The sequence below is a fragment of the Camelus bactrianus genome, chromosome 2 (genome assembly GCF_048773025.1).
Source record: "Camelus bactrianus isolate YW-2024 breed Bactrian camel chromosome 2, ASM4877302v1, whole genome shotgun sequence".
In the NCBI taxonomy this organism is placed as follows: Eukaryota; Metazoa; Chordata; class Mammalia; order Artiodactyla; family Camelidae; genus Camelus; species Camelus bactrianus.
The window spans coordinates 120856980-120883237 of NC_133540.1; the positions used below are offsets into that span (position 1 = coordinate 120856980).

Consider the following 26258-nt stretch of genomic DNA (forward strand, 5'->3'; position numbering starts at 1 on the left):
AGCATCATGAACATCAAATTGTGCAGAGGTTGGTGCCAAGAGAGAGGTTTTGTGATAAGTTCTTAAAAATAGAAATTTTTTTAGATAATCATTTGCCTCCTTGGTGTATCATTTATTTTTTATTGAATGCTGAATAATTTATAATTTAAAAATCCCTACTAAAGAAATCTGAAGAGCATTCGGTGCCCAGCCTGCATTTTCCATTGTTCCTCTTTGTTACATTTTTCTAAACCTAATGTGTTTCTTAGTCTCAGTTGTCTGCTAAGAGTTTGCAGAATCTGAACTTTTATTATGTTTGTATAATTTTTTCTGTTGTTTGACAGTAGGAATCCATCATAAATCACCTTAAAGTTTCATAAGCCCAAATTAATGATACTCACATTTGCGATCTGCTCCCTGTGTGCTCATTTACCATGTTTTGTCATTGTAAAATTCATGTAAAGAGTGACCGCTGACATCCCTGTTCTGTTTAATGCTACCTGCTTCAGCTCTACATGTTATCAGGGGAAAATTCACTTTACAGTTTGAAACTATCCCTTGTTTATGACTTTAACTCTTTGAAACAGAGTTTGCATTTCTCTTTACTTTGTACTTCTTTTGTTCTGTGCTGCTACATGATGTTAAGACATTTCCCTTACCTGACACATTGTTGTAACTATTACATTTCATATATATGCATTTAAAAAGATGTCTTCAGCATACAGTTAGGAAACATTCCTATCTAAAAACATGTGTGGTTTTTACCTACTAACACAGAGACTCTTCCTTGTGTCTGTTCTGTGCATACATTTTCAGAACACGATTGTGGAAGCTTCTATTCAGCTGCCGCCTTCCCTCTTCTTACCAAAGCACAAGAGAGAAGTCAGACCCAGCGATGACTCCCTCTGTAAGCTTCAGCTCATCGCTTTCCGCAACGGGAAGCTTTTCCCGGCCACCGGGAACTCGACGAAGTTGGCTGATGATGGGAAACGGCGCACAGTGGTTACCCCCGTGATCCTCACCAAAATAGGTCTGTACGTGGCATATGTCATCCCGCCGCCGCTGGACAGTACGACTTTATAAGTCACTGTTCCTAAAAATGCTTATTTTTGTTCCTTCTCGTTTTAACGAGTCAGTGGTGAGGAAGATATTCTCAGAGTACTCATTAGTGTCGACGTTGACATTTAATTGTTTCTGAAGTTTGTTTCAGAAATATTTTTATCTCCCATCTTCTCCAGATGGTGTGAACGTCGATACCCACCACATCCCTGTTAATGTGACGCTACGTCGAATTGCGCACGGAGCAGATGCTGTGGCCGCCCAGTGGGACTTCGATTTGCTGAACGGACAAGGAGGCTGGAAGTCAGATGGGTGCCATATACTCTATTCGGATGAAAATATCACTACCATGCAGTGCTACTCCCTCAGTAACTACGCGGTTTTGATGGTATGGCCGTTGTTAAATTTATGCATAAACACTAAGTATTTTAATTTTTTCCCTATGCATAGTTAAGCTCAAATGAAGATTAAAAAAAAACTTTTAACATAAATTGCTCCCTTTAATTAAGTAGGAGGTGACATTTGGTGTAATTCTGATTTTAAAGGGAAATTGAGTTATTACAAAGTGAATGTATGGGATTCAATTTGGTATAGGAATTTCCAGTAAACTTTATAAGTGAATCAGTTCAACTAAACCTTGACCTTAAAATCTGGGGACATCTTGGGAGTATATACAGTCCAACTCTCAACCGAGGAAGAGTGACTCATTTGTCCAAATATACAGGATGAATAGTGAGAGATTTTCCTTCTTTGTCATATAATGCCTTTTCCCACTACATGTCATAATTTTTAGACTCCTTATTTGAATTTAGAGTAATGGAGATAATTTCAGTCTAGTCGCTGCAAGCAATGGTATTGCGCAAATGTCTTTTTCAGCTTTAATGCTAATCAAGTGAATGTTTTTCGTTATTTACTATTGTTCATGTCTATTAATCTTTGGTAAAATAACTAGTTATTAATGTATAGGAACAGAATTTTTTAATTAGTGATTTTAAGTGAATCTTATTGCTGAGTTGATAATTATGAAATTAACCGTGCTAGTTTTTATTTCATATTGTGGTTATTATAAGACACTTACATTCCAGAGTATGTATGTGTGCATTTGGAGTATAGTGGAAGGAATTACTGATGGATAGGAAAGACACTTCCCAGAAACGGCTTGAGGCTAGCCCAGGAGTGAGGACGCCTACGTTTTTATTTCTGCCTCCGGCTCTGAGTATGCTACCTAGACAATATTTTATCAAAGAACCAAATAATCTTGAGACATGATATATTTTACTTTAAGTGAATTATTCTTTTCTTAAAAAGACAAAAGAGCATTTGTCACTAGATGATCTTGAAGCAGGCGTGAATTAGAATAGATTTTTCTCTACCCTGTGTTTTGGTTTTCTCTTTGCCCCCCAACCTGGGATACCTTCCCTGGCTGCACCCGACGGGGGGAGTAAGTAGATGGTCTGGCAGGGCGGAAGGATTGCTGTGTGTCAGTCGGCCCGGGCTGACAGTGGGCAGATCTGCGCTAGTTGAGATTCTGCTGTTGGTGTAAGTCGTTTAGCCTTTTGGATCGTTTACCATTCTCTTCACAAATAGATGTTTGATTTCTGTAGGTCTGAGTATGGTTTCTGTAAGTTCACATTTTACTGTTTTGTACTCACCTTTCAAAGAAAGCCTGAAGCGGTAATTAAAATATGAAGCCTTTCCTGTTTCAGTTTGGAAGTGCTTTCTCATTCGGGTTTTGATTATAAAATAACATGTAACGATGAAGTACTGAGGGAGAAATAAAAGAGATGCAGCATTATCTGAAATTTTTATAATAGTTAACTAGAAAAAGTTGGGCAAGAGAAATGAAATAGAAACACACAAAAAAGGCATTTTATAAGCTTCACTGTTAAGGACATGATATTGCACCAGGTGAAACTTTTATTTTTATTTAATTTAATACCAGTTTAAACAACTATTTCCGAACTTCCTAGCTGTTCTTCCCCAAAATTTAAATTAGTATAATCCTTTTCTTGAAGGAATAAGCTATTCTTTTATCTTTCATACTTCTAATCTTTTTAAAAATGTAATACACAATTCTTTAAAGCTAAAATACAGCACCAAGTTTTTTTCTATTTTCAAAGATTATCCTTTCACTTTTCTTAAATGTAACTGTGCCACCTAGAGGCAGCAAGGTGACATGTGTCTGAAATTGTTGACAAAATTACAATAAGGTTAATATGTGGAATTTTTAGGGTTGCTAGTGAAGCAAGATGACAAAGTTAATGAAATCATACTTACCCTTAAATAAAGTCATGTCTAAGATAGAAGAAATTTAAAAAATCGAAAGTCAACATCTTTTTTTCCCCTTACCTGGCACTATTTTGAATAATAGAGAAAAATCCTATTGTTCTTGAAAACTGCCTTAAGATAGGCAGGAATTTATAGCAAGTATAAGTTCCTACTTTGGCAGCTAGCCCATAGAACTTTTTCTGCTCTGGTTTTAAAGAATTTTGTATTTAAAAAATAATACTAGAAAGATTATATTTGTAAATCTTGAATTGATTCCATAGTTTGGCTCAGTAAACATCCTGCTATAACCATTTATATTCTGAGTTCTCCATGGGACCCAGAAAAAAAGTGAAGCAGACAGTGGTTTTGTTTGAATTGTGTGATCAGAAATAGCCAATTGGGGCAGAGGGCTTCCTAGGAGCTGGGGTTAGTAGGAAACAAAAAACTGAATAGCAAGTAGGTAATGAGTAGGGCCAAACTATTTACGATAGCACTTACTACTTTAATTGATAATCGTGGTGAAGATAAAATACCTTGATTCCCCTTTTGTTACTGTATCCACTTAGAAATACATGAAACCGGAGCACACGTTTGTTTTTACATCTCTAGAATTGCTTTTGAATTTTGTTTATATGAAACATGCTGAATGAAAGCAAACTTTGGTTTCATATACATTATAATTGAACATGAATGCTAGCAATATTTTTATTTATAAAATTCTTAAGTAAGTACTACATTCTCATGGGTCTAATGTTTCCATTATTTCTGACACTAGAATACAGTGGAAAACTTGAACTCCCACCGCTCCATCCTATCAATCATGCTTCACAAAATAGGTAACCACTAATATTAGTTTCTCATGTATTATTGAAGAGACTTTCATGTATGTTACAACAGAATGAATAAATGGTTCCCTTTTCTTCCATTTTTACACAAAGGCTACATGCTACAAACATTGTTCTAAACCATGCTTTTTTCCATGGAGTGATATATCTTCTGCTGATGACATATAAATTATGCTCATCAACATAAGGTGATATTCTTAGGATGGTATGATGGTGGTGATGGTGGTGGCTCTGAAGTCTTGACGTGCGTTAATGCATTTGTTCATCATAACAACCTCATGAAGTACAGTGCTATTATTATAACCCCCTGTTGACAGATGGAGAAACCAGGGCATAGAGAGCTTAAGCACCATGACCACATTTACAAAGGTAGTTAGTGTTGGAATTGGAATTATTTGAATTTGGACTCCAGAAATGTCTTCTTAATCTCTCTACTGCTAAATCTCCTTCCTGAAAACTTCTGTATCAATGCCAGAAAGCTTTCTTATTCTTTTTCACCTCTGAATATTATTTTATGTCCTCACCATAATTTATTAGGGCATTCTTCTGTTTCATTTCCAGTAGTTTGTACAAAATTATTTTGCACATTTAATGGAAAATCTGCAGGATAACTTCTCTGAAGTAGAATTGATGATCTGAGGGGGACCAGCGCTTTTCCCCTTTTTCATTAAATTGAGCTATTGAGTGATGTGCACAGATCATAAGTATATATAGCTATGAATACACATATTTAGCTGCCTTTAAGATCAATATTTTTACTTGAGCACTCAGAAGCTCTGGTATGTTTCTTTCTAGTTAATTCCCACCATTGTCCCAAGAGATACCCTTTGATGTCTATCACCATAAAAAGTTTTGTCTGCTCGTTAATTCTATATAGTTGGAATTGTGTAGCATGCACTATTTTGTGTCGGATTTCTTTCCTGTCACTGCATCTGTGAAATTTATCTTTGTTTTTGCGTGTAGTAGCAGTTTATTCTTTTTTATTGCTGCATAGTAGTCCATTGTGCAAATATATCAAAATTTGTTCATTCTACTGTTGATGGGTATTTGGGTTGTTGGAAGGTTCTGGATATGAAGAAAAAGCTACAATGAATACTCATGCACATGTGTTTTGATGGACATGTGTGTTCAGGAGTGGAACTGCTGGGTTGTAGGCATCTGTGTGTTTTGGTAGATAATGCAATACAGTTGACCAGAGTGGTTTTTTTTGTTTTGTTTTTTTTTTTTTTTTTTTTTTTTTTGATTTATAGCCTCACCAGTAATGAGTTTTCGTTGCTCCACTTCCTTGCTGATGCTTGGTATTGTCAGTCTTAAATTTTGGTATTCCTGTGGCTGTACTCTGACGTATCATTGTGGCTTTGATTTGCCTTCCTTTCATTTCCTTTTTGGCACTTTGGGTGTGCCCTTTGGTGAAGTTACTGCTCAAATCTTGCCTGTTTTGTATTTGGTTGTCCATTGTTTTCTCATTGATTTATGGGAATTCTAGATAAGAGTTCTGAATAGGAGCTCTCTGTTGGATTTATGTTTTGCAAATATCTTCTCCCAATTCATGCCTGTTTTAATCAGTTCAAGCTGCTGTAACAGAATGCCACAGACTAAATGGTTTACAAACAGGCCTTTATTTCTCACAGTTTTGGAGGCTGGGAAGTCCACGATCGAGGTGCTGGCAGCCCTGGTGTCCAGTGAGGAGCAGTTTCCTGCTTCATAGGTGCTGCCTTCTCTCTGTGCCCTCTCCTGATGGAAGGGGCAGGGCAGCTCTGTGGTGTCTCTTTTATAAAAGGACACTAATCCTGTTCACAAAGACTCCACCCTCAGAACCTAATCACCTCTCAAAGATATCGCCTCCAAATATTACATTGGAGATTTGATTTCAGGAATTTTGATGAGGGGGGTACAAACATTCAGTCTAAAGCCAAGCCTTTTTCCTTTTGCTCTTAATGTTGCCTTTTTATGAACAGAGTTCCTAATTTTTCTAATTTTTTAAAATAGTGTTATTTATGTCCTTTTAAAGAAATCTTTGCAACAACAAGTTCCTACTGTATAGCACAGGGAACTATATTCAGTATCTTGCAATGGCATATAATGAGAATATGAAAAAGAATGTATATGTATAAGTGAATCACCATGCTATACACCAGAAGCTAGCACAACATTGTAAATCAACTATACTTCAATTTTAAAAAAAGAAAAAAACAAAAGAAAAATCTTTGCTTACCCTAAGATCATTAAGAGATTCTCCTTTGTTTTCTTTAAGAAGCTTTAAATGTGTTTTACCTTTCATATTTAGGTCCGTGATGCTGTGATGTGACTGGACTTGACTTTTGTGTATGATATGTGGTAGGAGGAGCAAATTCTTGAAATTATTCTTTGTTTCTTAGGGGAAAAATAAAAACCAACATAGACATCAACTTGTTTTTTATGTCTTGGGTTTTTGTTTTGTTTTGTTTTGCTTTGTTTTGTTTTGTTTTACATTCTTGATTTAAGATCTATTTAAAAATTTTATTTTATTGGCAAACTCTTTATAATACTTTGTACTCTGACAAACAGAGGGCTCCCTGAGGTGTTTTTCTCTGGACTTCCTTCCATTATTCAGATCCTGGTGAGTTTAAACAATTACTGAGTTATAATTATTATTGATACAATAATAATGGATTATTTAAAACTACCAGTGATTTTTCTATTTAGTAATTCTCAGGCTAGAAATAACTCTTGCAAATATATGAACCTCTGTCAAGTAAACAAAGAATTTCAAACACTTCTTTCATTTATTTGGTTTCTTAGTAACAATTATCTCTGTAATTTTTTAACATACTTTCGGGTGTTCTGATGTTCTCTGCATTGGTGGAAAACTTTACTTTCATTTTCTAGCTTAGTATTTTCTTAAACTTTGCGCCATGTGAAAGAGTGACTAAGATCACCATTAAGTGATAGCCCGTGGTCAAGTAAGCGCCACAGGCAGGGACATTTCCTTTCTTACTACTATATTGCAAACGTGAATGACACTTTTACTTTTTTTCTCACGGGTGTCTCCTAGTGGCCATTTATGGACAATTTATTTAGTAATTTTTTTTGAATCTAAGTGATTTGATTTATAAAAAGAGAGAGTGAAAGCCAGAATTATGGGTAGCAGTGAAATTATAGGGTTTGAGGGCTTTTGAGATGTCACCTTCTCTCCCTGTATGGGTAGGTTTTGTTTTTAATAGAGGTATGAGTGTCATACATTGTATTAATTCAGGCATAGAATGTGATGGTTCGATATTTGTGTATGTGTATATTGCAAAATGTTCACCACAGTAAATCTAGTTAACATCTATCACCAAACACACTTACCATTTTTTTCTCTTGTGATGAAAACTTTCTTCAGATACACAGTATAATATTATTAATAAAGCACATTGTATTGCCAGGACTTTATTTATTTTATAACTGGAAACCTGTACCTTTTGACCCCTTCACCTGTGTTTTTGTTATAGTATCACAAAGCCTCTGTTTGTTTACTAATATAATTGAAAATAATTTTTATTCAGATTTCAGCTTTACCTCTTTTGTTTCAGTCTTTAACTTCTCTTAACTTCTTTCTTATCCTGATCTTCTCAATTGTCTTAAATAGTCTTATATTCTCTTGTATTTTGTTATCAAGATAGAAGGTCATTCTTTTTTTTTTTTCAAGTAATCAATAGAATTTTTATTTTATTTTATTTTATTTTATTTTATTTTATTTTATTTTATTTTATTTTATTTTATTTTATTTTAAAATTGAAGTACCATCAGTTACAATGTGTCAATCTCTGGTGTACAGCACAATGTCCCAGCCATGCATATATTCATTTACATATTTTTTTTCCCATTAGAGGTTATTACAAGATACTAAACAGAGTCCCTGAGCTATACAGAAGAAACTTTTTTTTAGGAGGTTTTCCTTAACTGAATTTATTTCCTTTATTAAAAAGGGGGGCGGTCTGCTAACCCTGGCAAACACCTGACCCACAGGCCAGTTCCAGGCAGCTGCTGATTATTTATTTGTTTGATGTTTTGAATGCTGGAAAGCTAAGGGTGATTTTTAAATGATTTAATGGTTCCGTTTTAAGTGGTTAGTAAGTGCCTGCGTAACAGCCTCAATTTTGCTCCTGGCCAGCGAAGCTTAAACTGTTTGCTCTCTGGCTCCTCGCACCTTCCCAGGCTTTTCTCAGCAGGGGTTCTCTTTCATTTTGGGGAAGGTCAGTTTGTTGTGACAACCACAGATGCCCCCAGGAAGCAGTGCCCTGTGTGAGCAGTCAGTAGTCCTTGCTCCTTTCTCCAGTCCTGACTTGGAATCGTTAGAGTCAGTGCCCTCTGTTTCAACACCCAGCTTCTCTCTCATACTCTGTCGCATTTATTTGGTTTTTGAAAAAAACTGATTCCTTTAAACGTGAATATTTTAGAGGACATACTTTGAGAGCAGAGTTGGCACTTTGATGTTTTATTAGATGACATCCAGCTACCTGTGTTTCGTTATTCTTTGCAAAGGCCTGTGGAAAGCGTGGGGACACCCTTCTGCTCCGTCCCCAAACCCTGCCAGATGAGATGATTGTGGTGTCTCCAGCGTACAGTGAGGTGACTGTCCCAAACCACACAGCTTGTAAGCAGGTGGCGATGTGTTCTGGAACATTTCCTAGAGGAAGGGAAAGAGTCAAGAGACCACATCCTAGACACTGAAAGTTTATCCTCAGCTATTGACTCTGCATTGGAAGAGTAACTTTTCATAGAAACAAGGGGAAATGTGTCCACTCCAGTGAGTGTCCACTGTTTCTCATGGCCCCGGTAGTTTTTGAATTTTCTCTCTAACATTCTGACTTTTAGCCGAGTGCAAGTACGTTGAAGCCGTGTACCACAGACAAATGCCGTGGGTGTCTCATCTCACCCGGCAGGTGGTTCAGAATTGAGGGTGGTAGGCTCTTGTCTTGTATTTTCCCTTCTGGATCTCGGTTTATAGGCTGTCAGCGCTTGAGGGGCCCTGCATTCCCTTCAATATCCAGTGCTTGGCATAGCGCCTGGCCACGGTGGGCACCCAGCTAACATTTACTGGGTAAGTAGGTGCATTGCAGGTGTGGGACCCGTCACAGCGTGGTGAGCACTCGGGCTGGAACAGAGTTAGGTCTGAGTCTTGTCGCGCTCCAGGCCTCCATTCATCACTGGTTCTGGTGAGGGGCTTGTCAGGGCATCCCGATGTGGTCTTTGTAGACCTGTCAGCATACATTGTCAACCTCTGATCCTTCTGTGGGAACATGTGCTGCCTCCTTCCATCCTCTGTTGAGGCCGTGTCCCGTGTCCTCGTCTGTCTGTCCCCCGTCCACTTCCTCCTTCCTTCCATCTAGTGTTTCAAGTTTCAGGAATTGTCTCAAGAGCTTCCTGACTAGACACACATCGCTGTGAACGCCTTCCCACATCTAGCTGTCACTGTGTAGCTTTCAGAATCGGTTTAGAAAGACAGTTCAGTGATAGGACCTGGTAAGCCTGTAGCCGTGACTCCTAAACCGTGCTTGTCTGGCATGGCGGCTGCGGCCCAGGTGAGGTGTCTGCCCAGCCCACTTGGCTCCTTCGTTAGGAAGGAAGGAAGCCTACAGATGTCCACTGTTTTCATTTTAGGAAGCACTGTCTGCCTCGTTTTTGGAGGCACAGCCTTGGCAGCCAAGCTCTTTTGGAGCTAGTCCTTCCGGCACTTAATGTCTTTGTGCCTCAGTTTTTCAGGCCATGAAATGGGGCTAATAATACCTGGCTCATAGGGTTCCTCCGTGTAAGGTGCTGGCACAGTGCCAGGATTATGGTTAACCTCTGTGAGTGACTGGCTGTTACTATTTGCTGTTACTCATCTTTGACCTCGTTGCTCACATCACCGGGCTGCCCTTGTGTTCATCACATGTCGTTGTGGTCTGATTGTGCGTCTGAGTGCCCTGTGACTCGCAGCTTTCAAGGACAAGAACCACAGTTTACCATTATGTCCCTGAGCCTTGCCCAGCGTGTGGTCCATTCGTATTTGTTGGGCTTGACCACAGGCAGCTAGAGAGGTCTGTTTAGGGTTTATTGACGTGGAGATGCTGCTGTCTTGAGCCTTATCAGCTGGAGAGCGTGCCAAGTGGTAAGTGGGGTGAAACAGCATTAAAAAGGGTGAAGTCCATGGTTGCTGTTCTAAATCACTGCTGCTCTCTCTCTGTTACCCTCATGGGAGAGGCAGTATTCACATTTGTAAAGCAGATGGTCCACAGTGAAACTGTGTGTGTGTGTGTGTACACAGTGTGTAAGTAGTTAACACAGTGGAAGTTAGGAAGGCAGTCTTGTGTGAGGAAAATAGCATGAAACACAGTCTTCGAAAGGAAGAGGTGTTAAGGGCCAGAGCTCTGTTTATCAGTGTGTTTTAGTTACCAAGAAACTCTTGGTAGTTACATGTCCAGAAACATGCTCCTAGAATAACGCTTTCTTTTTCCCCCCAGGATTTGACGGGGTCTGATCTCTACACGCAGGCAGCCAGTCTCCTGCACCCTGTGGTTTACACCACTGCCGTCATTCTTCTTTTGAGCCTCTCCGTAGTCCTTGTCAGTTACATATTCCATCACAGGTGAGAAATAAAACTTTGCAAATGGAGATCTGTGGACTTGGAGTCGGAGGAGTTTATGTCACATTTAATTAGGGTGGAACTGAGTTTAAGACCATGCTACCCTTCCAAAGTAAGGACGATTACTTCATAATGCCTACAAGCCTTCTTCATTCCATGCAATTCAAGATGTAGATGGCAGGAGGGTATAGCTCAGTGGTAGAGCACATGCTTAGCATGCACGAGGGAGGTCCTGGGTTCAGTCCCCAGTACCTGCATTAAAATAAGTAAGTAAATAGACCTAATTACCTTCCCCAAAACAAAAACAAACAAAAAACCCAAGCAAAAACTAAATAAAATATTAAAAAATATTTTTTTAAAAGATGTAAATAATTAGTATGTGTGATGGTGAATTCACCTTCTACAGCATTCATTCAATTTGCTGGCTTTGTTTCTGGGGAAGAATCTAGGGAGTGTGTGTTGGCGGCTGGGGCTGGGGCACCGGGGGTGAGGTAAAGTGGAGCCTTGTTACCTGCAGAGGTGTTTTCCAGAACTAGACTGTGGTGTTATTCCTGTTTCATGAATTTGTGCCTGTTGTGTGTAATATTCTTTTATAGACAGCATTAAAGAAAGTTTGTGGCATTTAAGTGTGGAATATGATTTTTGTTAATTGGAGGCAAAGAAAGCTAGAGAAACTTTTGTTTTATGGTAAGAAATAATGAACTGAAAGCATTTGCTAAGCAGAAACTCACTGTACAAGAGGTTTTGCTAGAATGTATTTTCCTCTGTAAGCTGGACATACATGACATTTCTTGGCATTTAGTTAAGAAACAGAGATTTTGATATAAAAAAGACAGACTTCAGCATTTCACTGTGAAAGGCCAGGGAGAAATATGTTGGGCATTTAGACCACGTTATCCTAGTAGGTCAGGAAAAATATAGACTGGCATCTTACAGAACCTCCCAGAAAGCAAACAAGTAATCCATCTGTCATAAGACATTGTAACTAACAAAAGCTCACATATTTCTTATTATGGAGAATTTGTTTTGCCTTTAGTGCATCCAGTCATTCCTTTTAACTTGTCTTTTTTACTGTATAAAGTTAAATGTTAAGAAACTACATTGAGTTGAGTGATTTCTCAAACGTTCTCTGTGTGTGTGTCCGATAGTGTGTTTTTAAAATCAAATGTGTGAACGTTTACATTTGGCCTTTTATGAGTTGGAAATGTTAATGTGGAGATGAATATTGTAGTGTCCAGCTTCATACTTACTAACCTGCATATTAATTTTTTCTCTTTTTCTTTTAACAGCTTGATTAGAATCAGTCTCAAAGGCTGGCACATGCTTGTGAACTTGTGCTTTCATATTTTCCTGACCTGTGTGGTCTTTGTGGGAGGAATAACCCAAACTAGAAATGCCAGCGTCTGCCAAGCAGTAAGTCAAAGTGAAGAACTGGAATGAAAAAAAAAATACATTGATAGAAAGTAATTTCATATGTTTCATTCGCTATAAAGGAAGCAACGTTTCTTTAAAGTTTTTTCTTTAGCTAATTAAATTTAAACTGAATGTCACTTAAACACTTTACCCAGTATATTTCAAGTTTTGAATTATCATTTCACAACTGAATATATGACTTAATAGGGCTTTTTTTTTATTTTTGGGAATTTTGTGCTACTTGTTATGTCTATTATAATTAATTTTTAAAAATTTATGAAATCTTTACTGTGGCTGAAAGAGAAGTGACATTTTCTGACAGTAGGATATTAAAAACTTTTTTATCCTTTTATAAAAACAATAGGAATTAGAAAAAAATTTAACTGTAAGAAATAAAAATGAGAAACTTTGTGGTAAATATGAATTAAAAATGTCAACTATTTAATTTCAGATAAGTTACTGCATGTGTAGCCTTAGTGAACAGTATTCTTGCACTACAAAAAAACCAAATACTATTCCATGTATGAATAGGGAATATGTAAAGGTTTATTTCTTCACTTGCATGTTGTTTTCCTCACGCACACAGCAAGCAGTGTCACGTAGTAATTTAAGAGTTCAGACTGCATGGGTTTGGCTCTCGGTCTTGTTTAATGTGTTTTTATGGGCAACTTATTTAACTTTTTTTAATTGCAAAAGAACACATAACAAGAAATCTACCTTCTTCACCAAGTTTTAAGTGTGTGGTATGGTTGTTAACTCTAGTATACTGTTGCACAGCAGATCTCTGGAACATTTTCATCTCACATGACTGAAGCCACACCCTCTCCCATCATCTCCCTCTGCCCCAGCCCCCAGCAGCCTCCATTCCTCTGCTTCTGTGAGCCCGACTCCTTAAATACCTCGTATAAGTGGAATCATGCAGTGTTTGTCCTTCTGCGACTGACGTATTTATTTAGCGTAATATCCTCACGGGTCATCCGCGTTGTAATATGTGACAGGATTTCCTTCTTTTATTTATGGCTGAATAAATACTCTGTTGTGTGTGTACACCACATTTTCTTCATTCGTTGTTCCCAGCCTTTGGCTAGGATAACACTGCAGTGAACATGGGAAGACGATCATCCTTTCAAGATCTTGATTTCAATATTTAACAGTTCTGTGTCTCAGTTTTCTTACCTGTAAACTGGGAATAATAATTGAGTTGTCAGGTGATGTGATTATTATATTAAAACCTGAAGTAATTGACAGATAAGCTGTTAGAAACAGTAGGAGAGTTTAGCAAAAGTGAATGTAACATTGTTTAGAATGTAGTTTAAGATGCAGAAGTTTGCTGCTAGTATGCAGAAGTGCAACTATGAGAAAAAATAATGAATGCAAAGATCTCATTTATGTAGTATCAGAGAATACCCAGTACTTAGAAATAATTTTAAAATGTTCACGATTTGCAGGTAAAAATTTAATATGTCTTAAAGAAGACCTAAATAAAGTGGCAAGATACACTGGGTCCAAGGATAGGAAGAATTAAAATCAGAAGGGTGGCCAGTTCCTCCTAAATTAATCTGTAGGTAAGGGAATTTTTCATGAAACACAATAAAATGGCCTTTAAATTTATATGAAAGCAAAGAAGGGCCGAAGATAGCTAGAATGCTTCTGAAAAATGGTAGAATGGGAAGATTTCTAATCATCCAAACTTTGGAAGCTGTTGTAATTAAAAGTGTGGCATTTGGTGTAGGGATAGGTAAATCAACCAACACAACAGAATAGCTTGCTGGGAAGCAGACCCTTGCAGAGATTTGGTGTAAGACCCAAGGTCGCACGTCTCATCCTCTGGGTGGAGAGAGACCACTGTACAGCTAAGGGAACTGGGGAAAATCCATTTGGAAAAAGATTAAAATGGATCTCTACCACATGCCATATTAAAACAGTCAACTCTGGGTAGATTAAACAGATGTCCAAACCAAAGTGTTAAAATTTTTATTAGAAAATATCATAATCCTTGGGATAAGGAGGGATTTCTCAAATATGACACTAAAAGGCACTGGCTAGAAAAGGAAGGAGATATATTTGACTAAACTAAAGGTAAGATCTTTTTTAAAAAATTAAGATTGCTAAGGAAATGAAAAGACAAGTTCCAAGTTAGAAGAAGCTATTCTCAATACATACCACTGACAGAGCATTAGAATAAACAAATAGATTAAAACCTGTGAGAATCAGTGAGAATGCCTCAGACAGCCCAGAATTTCTTCTGGTGGTGAGGGTGACAAGCATTTCATAGCAGAGGAAACCCAGGGGGCCAGTAGACCCCTGACGAGATGCTCAGCGTTGGTGGTCATGGACATGCAGGTTAAGAGAGTTACCATTTTATGCCTTTTCTGGCAGCAAAAATTAAGCCTGGCAATGCCAAGTATTGAAGGACATATGGAGCCACATGGTTTATACATAGTGGGTGGGAATGTAAGTGGATGGTTCTGCAAGGCTTTACCTTCTAAAGTTGAACATTCACATACCCTGGGACCCACAGCCCTGCTCATGGGCTTGGAGCAAGCTTACCCATCTGGAGCAGACATGTGCCTATGAATATTCACAGCAGCACTCCGCACAGTAGCAGAAACCTGGAAGCAACCCAGATGCCCATCACTGAGAGAGTGAATGAGTAAACTGTGGCATTATACAAGAGTCAAAATTAATGAATTACAACAAGGCATTCACAGTGGTACGAGTCAGTCCCAGGAATATAAGTGAAAAAAATAAGTCTTGTAAATTACATTCACCCCCCCACCCTGCCCCGCTAGCTTTTTTCATAAAGATAAACGTAACTGAAATGAAGCAGCACACTTTTCACAAAAATATACAGGTGCAATAAAACTGTAAAAAAGGAAAGCAGAGAGATGATCAGTGCAGGAGATAGGATGATGATTATCTTGGCTGATGGGGATCTTAAAGTTTGATGAAGGTTTTTGTCAAGGTCTTCTGTCTTACCGATAGATTCTTGGACACTTATTGTTAACAAAAACTTATTAAATAACTAAATAAAGACAGGCTGTGCTTGGGCCAATCATTACAGTATGTCATTAACCTAAGGCTGAGGATCAATCCAATACTGTATTCAGGAGATCCAGTTAAAAATACGTGTGTGTGTATTTAAGAATTGTTGAGAGGATTAAATGACTCCAGGGTACCTGGCATACAGTAGGCGCCCAACGATGTTAGCTATTTCTGCTACTGTTATTGACACAGTTACCTCTTAACTGTGCAGAATATTTAGGCCGTTACTATACATCTGAAAACAAACTGGTTTGGAGTCTACAAAATCAGCTTGACAGATGCACACAAGATACTGCTTCTCTTTTCTCAGCCTTTCGCCCCTTCTTCACATGGTCTCAGTTTACTGTTATGGTTTCAGAGAAACAGTTCCTCCCCTCGCCTCCCCTCCCCTCATTATCCTGTGGTGCTTATTAAAATTCCATGGTACCTTCAGAACTTTGTAATTGACTGTCATTTACTATTTATTGTCCCTGGACTCTGCACAGGGACAGGAATTATGTTGATCTGATTCACCGATGTTTATCCAGGGATCAGTAGAAAGCCTGACACGTAGTAGGTGCTCAGCAAATATTGGGTAAATGAACAAAAAAGGCCTCTGTTGCAAATAGCAGAAATCATTCAACCCTGGAGCCATTTTTTGAGCGTAGACTATTAAGAGCATACCCAGGACACAATGGTAGTAATCGTCTCAATTCTGTCTAAAAATATTCATTGATTCCTTAGAGTAGGCACATAAATTTATTTCACTAAGGAAATGAATAGAAAGAGGCCATAGTAAAGATGACTGCCTTTCATCATCCTGAATGGTATTTTATGCCATTTCTAGAATGAAAAGGACAGGCATTGCACTGAGTTTTCAGGGCCTCTAGAACGAGTATCTGTTAAAGATTTGCCCAGAGAGCGGGGCGGGCAGGTCTCTAGATGTTTTTTGTATGTTGTTTTCTTCTGGTTTTTTTTTTTTTTTTTTTTTTGACCATGTTCTTTCCTTCCCCTATGGAAGACATAACATCATTCTTGTTATCTCTGACTCAGACATAACTTGCTTCTTACTTAATTCAGTTAGCAGCCAGCGGGGTCTGCCGGAACAGCCCGTATGACCAGCCATTTAACCTACTAGGGGCTTACTGTTTCTTCTATAAATAATGGGATGGGCTGTTCTTCCATCTCTAAAACTGAACCTTGAAGCGTGCATATTTTACATGCAGTCTTTTAAGTGCACATGATCGGTGTGACATGACCTCACTGTTAGGGCTCACGTATTTTAGGAAGAGTGTGAGCAGGTTCCCACCCTGCAGTGACTGGTGGAGGTTATTAAAGACCCCACCAGCCAGGTCCTGCCCACTCTGCTTGTTACGTTGTCCATTCCAGGTGGTACCATGGCTGCATTCTGTAGCCTTTCACTCCCTTTTGCAAAAGGAGCCAGAGGAGAATTGAGAAGCTGGGTGACAGAGGAGAAGGGACGTTGACTCAAGGTTGGAAGGGATCTGGATTCTAGCACATCTAGCACGATGTGCTGCCAAGTAATTGATTGTTAATTTTCTGGGTCTTGGTTTCCTTAGCTACGCAGTGATGGGATTTGGCTCATCTTACTTAAGCTACCTTGTTGCTCTACCACTCCGTGATTGAATCTATTAAATGTAGTGCCCGGTGACCTTCTCAGGTGTCCTCTGTTATCCAGGGGACTGCTGCAGGGGCACATGAGATGCATTGGGAAAGGTTCAATCCATGGATATGAAGAGCTTTCCACTTGCCAACTACTGCAAGTGTGTTAACTTTCATATTAACCCCAGGAGGTATTTCTTACTCATATATTTTATAAGTACAGAAATTGAGTCTTAGAGAGTTGAAATAACTTGCCCCAAATCACTCGGGCTTTTGGGTGGCAGAGGCATGATTCAAATGCCAGTCTCTTTTGACTCTTGAGTGTTCCTCTCCAGCCCTCCCTAGTGACGGTGCTTTGCTGTTTAGTGAGGACCAGCAGGGCATAATAGAAGGGTCACAGGCTTTGGGTTTGAGCTGCAGCCCTGCCACTGACCATGTGACCTCTGGTGGACCTCTTTCAGCTTAAGTCTCCTCTACTGTAACACTAGCCAGATGGTGATGCTAAGAGGCTAAAATGGAAGCACATACAAAATTGTGTTATCCATTTTGGGGTCCATCACAGGCATTCAGCAGTGGAAGCTCTTGTATGGTTTTTGTATGCATATATGATTATGCGAGTGTTAAAGATTTTTTGAACACTTTGATGTGAATGCTGCACTATTGTAGGTTTACTGGTGGTTAAAAATCCAATTGTCATGATGTCTAGTCTCTGGTATGTGACTGTGTATGGTTAGGTTAACATGTAAGTACAACTCTTTAGGATCATTATTTTGAATCCATTTTGCAGCTTTGGAAATTGATGTCCTAAGGTAAGGTGACTTTCTTAAGTTATAATCGTTGCATTTAATAAATCATTTACTTGCCTTAGGAATTATCTTACTTATTTACAAACTTCCCACATGTATTTCTGATTTATTTGGAAGACATTGTGACAGTGAGGCTGTATTTCATGTATAGCCCAAGTGTCTGATGGAGAATAAAATAGGAAGAACCTCATTCCAAAATACAGGAGCACCCTCACTCCTAGACCTCAGGGCCTCCTTTATTCTGGCTCTTGTGGAATATTTGGTGACTTGCCTGTGTGACTGTTACCAGGTGACATCAGTCTCCTAAAATTCCACTATTGGTAATAATTGTCTAACTAGAGGGGTTCGGTGTCTTTCAAGTGTGAATACTTCTCTGCGAGCTTTGAAATGCCATGGAAAACACTTCAGAATCTAAAGGTTGAATTTTACTTGGATCCAAAACAAGAAAATTCTCCACCTTGCACCTCCTGTGTTCAGAGAATTTTCAGCTTCTGTTTTTAAACTCATTTGCAACCCCGTCTTGTTCTTTTGACCTCTGACTTTTGACCTCTGCGTTAGAACTCCAGGAACCGCAGAGCCTGCCATTTTGAGTCAGTAACAGTGATTTGTTTTGAATGTTTTGGTTTCTGTGCACCAAATCCAATTATACTATTTTTATTTACAGTATTCGGTGTGACACCGGATAGTTCAAAGGGTTATTTTATGCTTTTTGTTCCACTTAAACATCTGTAAATTTTGCTTTTCTAGTGCAGTCAGCAAAACCTAGCGGGAACCAAGGAGCCACTTTTCTTCCTAAGAAGAAAACTCTGACTGCTCTGGCTTGGCCAGGCTGGAGCCACCCTCCTAGCGCTTCCAGTCATTGCAGGGACCGTGACCACCCTAGCTTTCTGCCCTGCAAAGTAATCCCTGCGCCTTCATGTCACTAAGTTGAACTGCAGATTGGCTCTCATTAAGATGAACCTCTGGCAGCAGTCTGAATGCTTCTGTGACTGACCTACGTTTGATAATGTCAGTCCATTTCATTTTTTTGAGATTGGAGAGCCATCCTTTTAGAATATTTCTTTTTTCTTGGACATTTTTATTAATAGGAGTTTACCTGTGATAATTGTATAAGAAACAATAAGAAGATAGTAATTAGATAAGAAAGCTAAATTATTCCCTTGATGACACACAGGTATTTATTTTTTCTTAAAATAAATTTTAAACGTCTCTTTGCCCACTGCTTGCCTTCATCTGGAATTTTATCTTTAACTGGTGTTGCTTCAAACAGAAATCACGTGATAAACATGCCCCCATCACCCCTCCAGGAGGAAACTCGGTGTGACCATTTACGTGTGTTGCAATTAACCGTCGTTAATCGAGCACTTATTATGTCCCAAGTATTGTGTCCATTCAGTCCCTACAGAAACCACAGGAGATGGTTGATAATCCACTAGGCAAATGAGGAACATTAATTTCAAAAAGGTTGACACTGTTTCCTTAAAACCATACTCCTAATAAGTAATAATAAAAGTGTTGCTGTATTTTTCAATTAATTGCTTATCATGTACCAGGCAATGTGCTAAATGCTTTATATAGACGATCTTACTGAAAACCTCAACAATGGTTTCACATTCTTCTCAGTTTACACATGAGGAAGGCAGTGCCTGAGTTGCTATGCAGGTTTGCTCAGGTATCACAAGGGGTGGATTCTGATTTTAAAACCAGGCAAAATTGTTGACTCTTTAGCTCACTCATTTAATCACCAATCTGTTATGTGACTCGCTTACCATTTCAGTATGTGAAAGCTCTGAATTAGAACTGTTCAGGTCTTTGACTCTAAAGCCTATCCTCTGTGTGCTGTGACTTTCACACCCCAGTCACCCTTGACCTCTACATTCCTCCTTAAAAGGAGGAACTCAACTCTAATTTATAGCATAGCATCTTGGAGAAACATGCCTTTGGTTTATTATTTTTCAAAGCGAATTCTGTGGTGTATTGAGTCATCTCGGTGTAAGTTGTAGTCCGTGGGCCTCCTGGATCCAGCTGTCGGCTAGTCTGTTAGAGGACCTGCTTGCCTGTTTGCACACCTGTTAGATTGCTTTCTGTGTTTCATTAGCAGGCAGAGGGGTTGATCATGAGAATACTCCATACTGTTTTTGAATCAGATTTTTGAAAGTAACTTCCCAGTCTTTCTGATAAAGCTTACTGGCAGCTGCTACACTTGATGACTGTTAAAGGTAATTGTTTTTCCCCCTCTTAGTTTACATATTCTTCAATCTTCTTTCTAGGTTGGAATAATTCTTCATTATTCCACCCTTGCTACAGTACTATGGGTGGGAGTGACAGCTCGAAATATCTATAAACAAGTCACTAAAAAAGCTAAGAGATGCCAGGATCCTGATGAACTGCCACCTCCACCAAGACCGATGCTCAGGTATCTGATACCGTCATGTACTGTCTTATGTTAAACGTTCGTCAGATATTACATTGAATGAAGCATGATCGTAACAGAAAATTGCTGAGGGAATTTTAGAAAATAAAAGAATGGGCTTGTAAACCGGGCCGCCTGGTTTTGAACACTGGCTGTGCACCCTGCCGGCTGATAGTGTTCTTGAAGTTTTGTATCCTCTTGGTGCCTGACTCATCTACAAAGCGGGAATGATTCTCCTTCATACAGTTGTGGTGGGGAATAAGTGACTTAGTGTATAAAGCAGCTAAGATGGTGCTGGCCATAGAATAGGCTCTGAAAATAACTGTAATTTCCTTGAGGTCATGTGATAGATACTAATCTGCTCAGTGTAGTTATTCTCTACAAAAGACAAAACAGTTTTGGGGTCACGCTGTTCCTAGCATTATAATTTTAACAATCGTCAGTGGATAATTGTGCTGGATGAGTAGAAATGATCAGTGTCTCTGTGTTGAACGCTGGGTGTGTACCTGGCACTAGGGCAGGGACTGAAGGCAGACCTGCGTCCTTGAGGGCTTTACAAGCCAGGGTATGAAGAGCTGACTGCAGCTGGGTACGAGCTGTTGTGCAGGTGCGTTGTGTGAAAGCAACAGTGGAGGAGTCATCCATTCTGGGGGGGCGATGGGGGGTTCCTAGGAACTGCTTGATGACAAGTGTAAAGGGCAGAGGTAGTACTCCAGGGACGGGGTTATGTGCTGAGCTGAGTGCACTTGGAGAAATACATTTTGGCTGTGGCTACAACCTTAAGAGTAAGAGTAGCAGGAATTAAGGGTGAAAGGTGATTTTTGGGCCTTGGGAGGCTGCATTATAATGTGGGCTGTATATATAGAAAACAGATACATAAGAAGGTCCGACTGTACAGCACAGGGAACTATATTCAGTACTTTGTAATAGCCTATAATGACAAAGAATATGAAAAGGAATATATATATATATATGTATAACTGAATCACTATTCTGTACACCAGAAATTGACACAACATTGTAAGTCGACTATACGTCAATTAAAAAAATGTGAGCTATAAATTGGAATACCCAAGAGTAGGGGGCATATAAGAATAATTCTGTGGGGGTCATTGATGGTCCCCTGTGAGGAATGAAAGTAGAACAGGGGCATAAAGAATAGAGGGGATACAGGGTCAGAGACTTGAGACAGTTTCTCCCCGGTGGATGACCTGCTGGCTTTAAGAGACATGGGAGAGAATTCGAAGGCGGCTGCAGACCGTCTGCTCTAGTTAGCTAGGGCCCCTCTGCAGACGATGCTTCTATCCACTGAGAAAAGCATAGAGGAAAAGAAGATGGGGCGGGGTGGGCTCCGGGCAAGTAAGCACAGGGGAGGCAGGCTCACCAGTACTTTGTTGTGGAAAGTTTACATGTTGGGAGCCTGATGCTCAGCAGAGAGGGCGAGCTACCTGTACTCTGGACGAGACAGGAGACTTTTTCACATGTGTTCGTTGAAGCCATGATAATGAACAAGCTCTCCCAGGGGGAAGTTAGTTAAGAGTGATCCGTGGGCCATACCAGAGTCGCATAGATGGGCCATAGCAAATAAAGAGGTTTGAAAGAGAACATTAGAGATTCAGTGGAGAGTGGTTCCCTGGAGCACTCGGCCACTGTCAGATTACAGGAGATATGACGCCTCTGTCAGTGGTATGAAAGGAACCAAGAGATGGTTTGGCCTAGAGACTTGGAAATCCAAGCCTCGTGCAGCTGTTCCTTTCTGTTAGGTGATGATTAAAACCACAAAATTAGTGAAAGTCAGCTTGGGCTCCAGACCGTATGCAGTTCCCAGTGACCCGCTTTAGACAGTGCAGGTTTGCCCTTTAGGGCGCCCTCCCTCCTCCATGTCCCTGAGCTTAAGGAACCCTCAGCATCAGGGATACCTGGAGGGTTGGCAGGGGCCCTTCCTTGAGTCTTTGCTGGCCCCAGAGAGCATGGGAGCTGGAAGCAGCCTCACCTCACAATAATCTGGTAAAGGCGAGGCAGGTGATGGTGCTGGTGTTTCCAGGAGTTTGTCACCGAAGGGGAAGGAAAGTAGGTGGTAGTTGAAGGAAGGCTTCAGAAGATGGGGAGAATGGGAACATATTTGTAGGCTGAAAGTCAGAAGCAGTGGGGAAGTAGATGAAAGCTGAAAAATAAGGGCTAATAACAGGCAGTCCCGGAGGAGGGACCGGGGAGGAGTGACGGAGGAGTGCGGAGCCCAAGATGAATTTGGGTGAAATGATACCTTTCCAGGTTGGACGCAGCTACGAATTAGTCTAGCAGGAGGAAGGGAAGCGTCACGTATGTTGGCCTCCCGTTAATCTGTGAGATACAAGACAGGCCTGTGGTGTTATAGGGTCATTAGCTGTCTTTTAAAGCAATAATATCATATTAAAGGATTTTAGTACCTGTGAACAGGACTTAAGAAAAAAATGTGTGTAAAGGTGTGTTATGAATATTGCCTTTATCCAGCCAATTCAGCACTTGGACTTTGTCTCTGAAACTGGCAAATGCAGAATTAAGATGGACTCTACCCCGTAGTAACTAGCCAGGGTAGAAAGTTCCCCTTTCCTCTTCAGAGACCTCAAAGAAGCTGCAGCCAAAAGAAAAAAAAAAAAAGTTTTGTTTTTTTTTTTTTTCCCATAGGACCAGCCACCACTCTGTCTCCCTCAGGTCCCACCCCACTGCTGGTCTGTGGGAAGGGGGTCAGAAAGGGCCTGGGCAGTGCAGGGAGCTGCTGGGATCCGGGTACCCCACCCCCACCCCCCGCCCAGCCCCCAGTTCCTGAGGGTAAACAGACACAGCACAGCGGTAGGACATCCCGGAATATGCAGGTGTAGCCGGACATTAATACATAAGTAACACCATTGCATATTTAGTCTGAGCTGTGGCACAGTGAGATCTTAAAGTCGTTTTTGTAATGGACTGCTTTTCTGGTTTATCAGCTACATCTGCAAGAAGCCCATTTCCCTCCTCCCTGAGCAGAAACAAAGTTTAAACTAAAACCCCTACTTGCAGAAGCTGTTCCTTCGCCTGTCCACAAGGTGGCAGAAGCTGATCAGCTTTCCTAAACTCAGAAACTCAGTAGACTTTATGCTTTAAAAAAGAAATCCAACGTAAGTTTAAAAATTGTTTTAAATGTTATAGTTAGCAAAGAAGCCTCCAAAAGTTAACCTTTGTTCTGCTATTGGAATAGGAATAGTAATGAATCTTTCAGGAATAAATAGCTTTTGCAGTACTGAGAGACTGCAACGTGTACACCTTAATAAATTGGAACGATGAACTGTTATTTCCGTCATTCCTCCTAGGTTTTACCTGATCGGCGGCGGGATACCTATCATAGTCTGCGGCATTACAGCGGCCGCGAACATCAAGAATTACGGCAGTCGGCCAAACGCGCCCTAGTGAGTATTTAACGTTCTCTGTGTACCTGAGTCAGTTGCTTCTCTTTAAACTGTTTCCCAGGCACTAAAGTTTCCTGCAGTTTCTTAAGCACTTTGCTGACATGTGTTGCGTCTGAGCTGGTTCCCCGTTTTCTCTTCCTAGTTGCTGGATGGCGTGGGAACCCTCCTTGGGAGCCTTCTACGGCCCTGCCAGCTTCATCACTTTCGTAAACTGTATGTACTTTCTGAGCATATTTATTCAGTTGAAAAGACACCCTGAGCGGAAATACGAGCTGAAGGAGCCCACGGAGGAGCAGCAGAGGCTGGCCGCCAATGAGAATGGCGAAGTCAGTCATCAGGACTCCATGTCCCTGTCCCTGATTTCGACATCAGCCTTGGAAAATGAGCACACTTTCCATGCTCAACTCTTGGGGGCCAGCCTTACTTTGCTCTTATATGTGGCTTTGTGGATGTTTGGGGCCTTGGCTGTCTCTCTGTATTACCCTTTGGACCTGGTTTTCAGCTTCTTCTTTGGAGCCACGTGTCTGAGCCTCAGTGCGTTCGTCGTGGTTCACCACTGTGTCAGTCGGGAGGACGTCCGGCTCGCGTGGATCATGACTTGCTGCCCGGGCCGCAGCTCGTACTCAGTCCAGGTCAACGTGCAGCCCCCCAGCTCCAGTGGGCCGAGCGGGGAGGCTCCCAAGTGCACCAACAGCAGCGCGGAGTCTTCCTGCACCAACAAGAGTGCGTCGAGCTTCAAAAACTCCTCCCAGGGCTGCAAATTAACGAACCTGCAGGCGGCTGCTGCTCAGTGCCAAACCAACTCCCTGCCCTTGAACGCCACGCCTCAGCTGGACAACAGTCTGACGGAACACTCGATGGACAATGATATTAAAATGCACGTGGCGCCCCTAGAAGTGCAGTTTCGAACGAACGTGCACCCAAGCCGCCACCATAAAAACAGAAGCAAAGCGCACCGGGCCAGCCGCCTGACGGTCCTGCGGGAGTACGCCTACGACGTCCCCACCAGCGTGGAAGGCAGCGTGCAGAACGGCTTGCCCAAAAGCCGGCCGGCCAGCGGAGAAGGACACTCCCGGAGCCGAAGGGCTTATTTAGCCTACAGAGAGAGACAGTGCAACCCACCCCAGCAAGACAGCAGTGATGCTGGTAGCACACTTCCCAAAAGCGGCAGGAATTTTGACAAGCCCGTTTCCACTAGCAGTAAAAAAGATGCATCAAGGAAGCCAACTGTGGTTGAGCTGGAAGGTCAAAAGAAGTCTTATGGCCTCAACTTGGCCATTCAGAACGGACCAGTCAAAAGCAACGGTCAGGACGGACCCCTGCTGGGTACGGATAGCACTGGCAATGTCAGGACTGGATTATGGAAACACGAAACGACTGTGTAGCGCTGGTGGGCTTGCAAGGCAGAAGTCCATGCAAACTGATAGTCACATTCCTTTCAGCTATGAACGTGTGAAAACAGTTTACAGCCGCCTTAGGGATTCAAAGGAATTTTGAATAAACTTCTAAGTTTGGGATTCTGTGTATTGTATATCCCCTAAGTGTTGCTTTTTTATGAATTTAGAAAAAAGAAAAAAAAAAAAACCTCTAAAGCATTGTTTTAAGTGGTCAAAGCACCAGCAGGACATTTTTGGAATCCGAAATGTAATTTTCTCAGAATCTGTAACGTCTACTTAACATTTCAGGCTTGTATTTAATACAATAAACAGATGTTTGTCATTATGTCAATGTTACATTTTTATACTTTACAATAGAAGCATTTGATTCTGTTTTAATGAAGTTTGTGCATTGGGACAGCTTAATGAGAATTATACGTAAATCAGTTACCAGTTTTTTACATGATTAGCTCCACTGATTATGGCATATACACCAAAGGGCTTATGGATGGATGTATTTTATAAATATGGTTTTAAGTGCTACGCATTTTTAAGACGATCTCACAGAACTCTTTTTTTGAAAATGGAAATGCCTAAAAAGCTTTTCCTAAATTGCACTGCTTTTTGCCATACCACTTTTGTCTCACTAATACTATTTTTGAGTGGCTTTTCAGTGGTTTATATTTGGGTTTAGTTTTCTTATTCATTCTTTTTTTTTTTTTTTTCCAGCCCATATGTTATTTCTTTTTAAATAGAAGTATATTTGACTTACAATACTTTGTTAGTTTCAGGTGTGCCACATAGTGATTTGATATTTTTATACATTATGAAGTGATCACCACGGTAAGTCTAGTTACCATCTGTCTTCATACACGGGTCTTAAAATATTACTAATTCTGTTCCCTATGCTGTACATTATATCCCCATGACTTACTTCATAACTGGAAGTCTGTACCTTTTAATCCCCTTCACATATATGAATGTAAATGAAGAGTTCATGTAAGTTTCACATTCCTTTATTTTGGGGGGATTCTTTGCTATTGGCTGTTGCTTTGTTATTAAACAGGCAAAATTGCTCAAGATTCATGCTAAAGTACTAATTTTAAAATTCTATTCTAGGGGCAAAAGCAGGTCAGATCCAAAAGTAATCACTGGTCGTCGATGCACTGCAGTCCTCACCTGTCTCCTGTCTCCAGTCTCACTGGGTCTTTTCTGGGACAGTTAGATTGGGTCTGCCCTGACTGCTTTGTGCATTCAGTTTCCTCTGATACACAAGACAATGCCGGAAAAGATGGGTACGGCTTAGTTTAGATCTGTTTCAGGCAGTAGTCTCAAGGTTTGAGTCAGATCAGATTCAAGAAATGCTGGAGTAAAGCTTGATAAACCTCAAAACCTGAGATTTACTCCTTAACATCAAGTACTTCTCAGACGACACCAGCTG

The 26258-nt window shown here is 40.3% G+C and overlaps 1 protein-coding gene across 4 annotated transcripts in view; it reads left to right on the forward strand.

Moving 5' to 3' along the window:
- The window catches only part of ADGRA3 (adhesion G protein-coupled receptor A3), a 99191-nt gene extending 74028 nt beyond the window's left edge, over positions 1-25163 (forward strand). For all 4 annotated transcript variants that reach the window (XM_010963051.3, XM_045522701.2, XM_045522702.2 and 1 more), the window contains 7 exons: positions 796-1009; positions 1218-1426; positions 10619-10743; positions 12030-12153; positions 19877-20022; positions 23346-23441; positions 23584-25163. In XM_010963051.3, the coding sequence (XP_010961353.2) occupies positions 796-1009; positions 1218-1426; positions 10619-10743; positions 12030-12153; positions 19877-20022; positions 23346-23441; positions 23584-24826 (2157 nt within the window). In that variant the 3' untranslated portion in view covers positions 24827-25163. The remainder of the gene's footprint in view (positions 1-795; positions 1010-1217; positions 1427-10618; positions 10744-12029; positions 12154-19876; positions 20023-23345; positions 23442-23583) is intronic.
- Positions 25164-26258: the final 1095 nt, after the last annotated feature.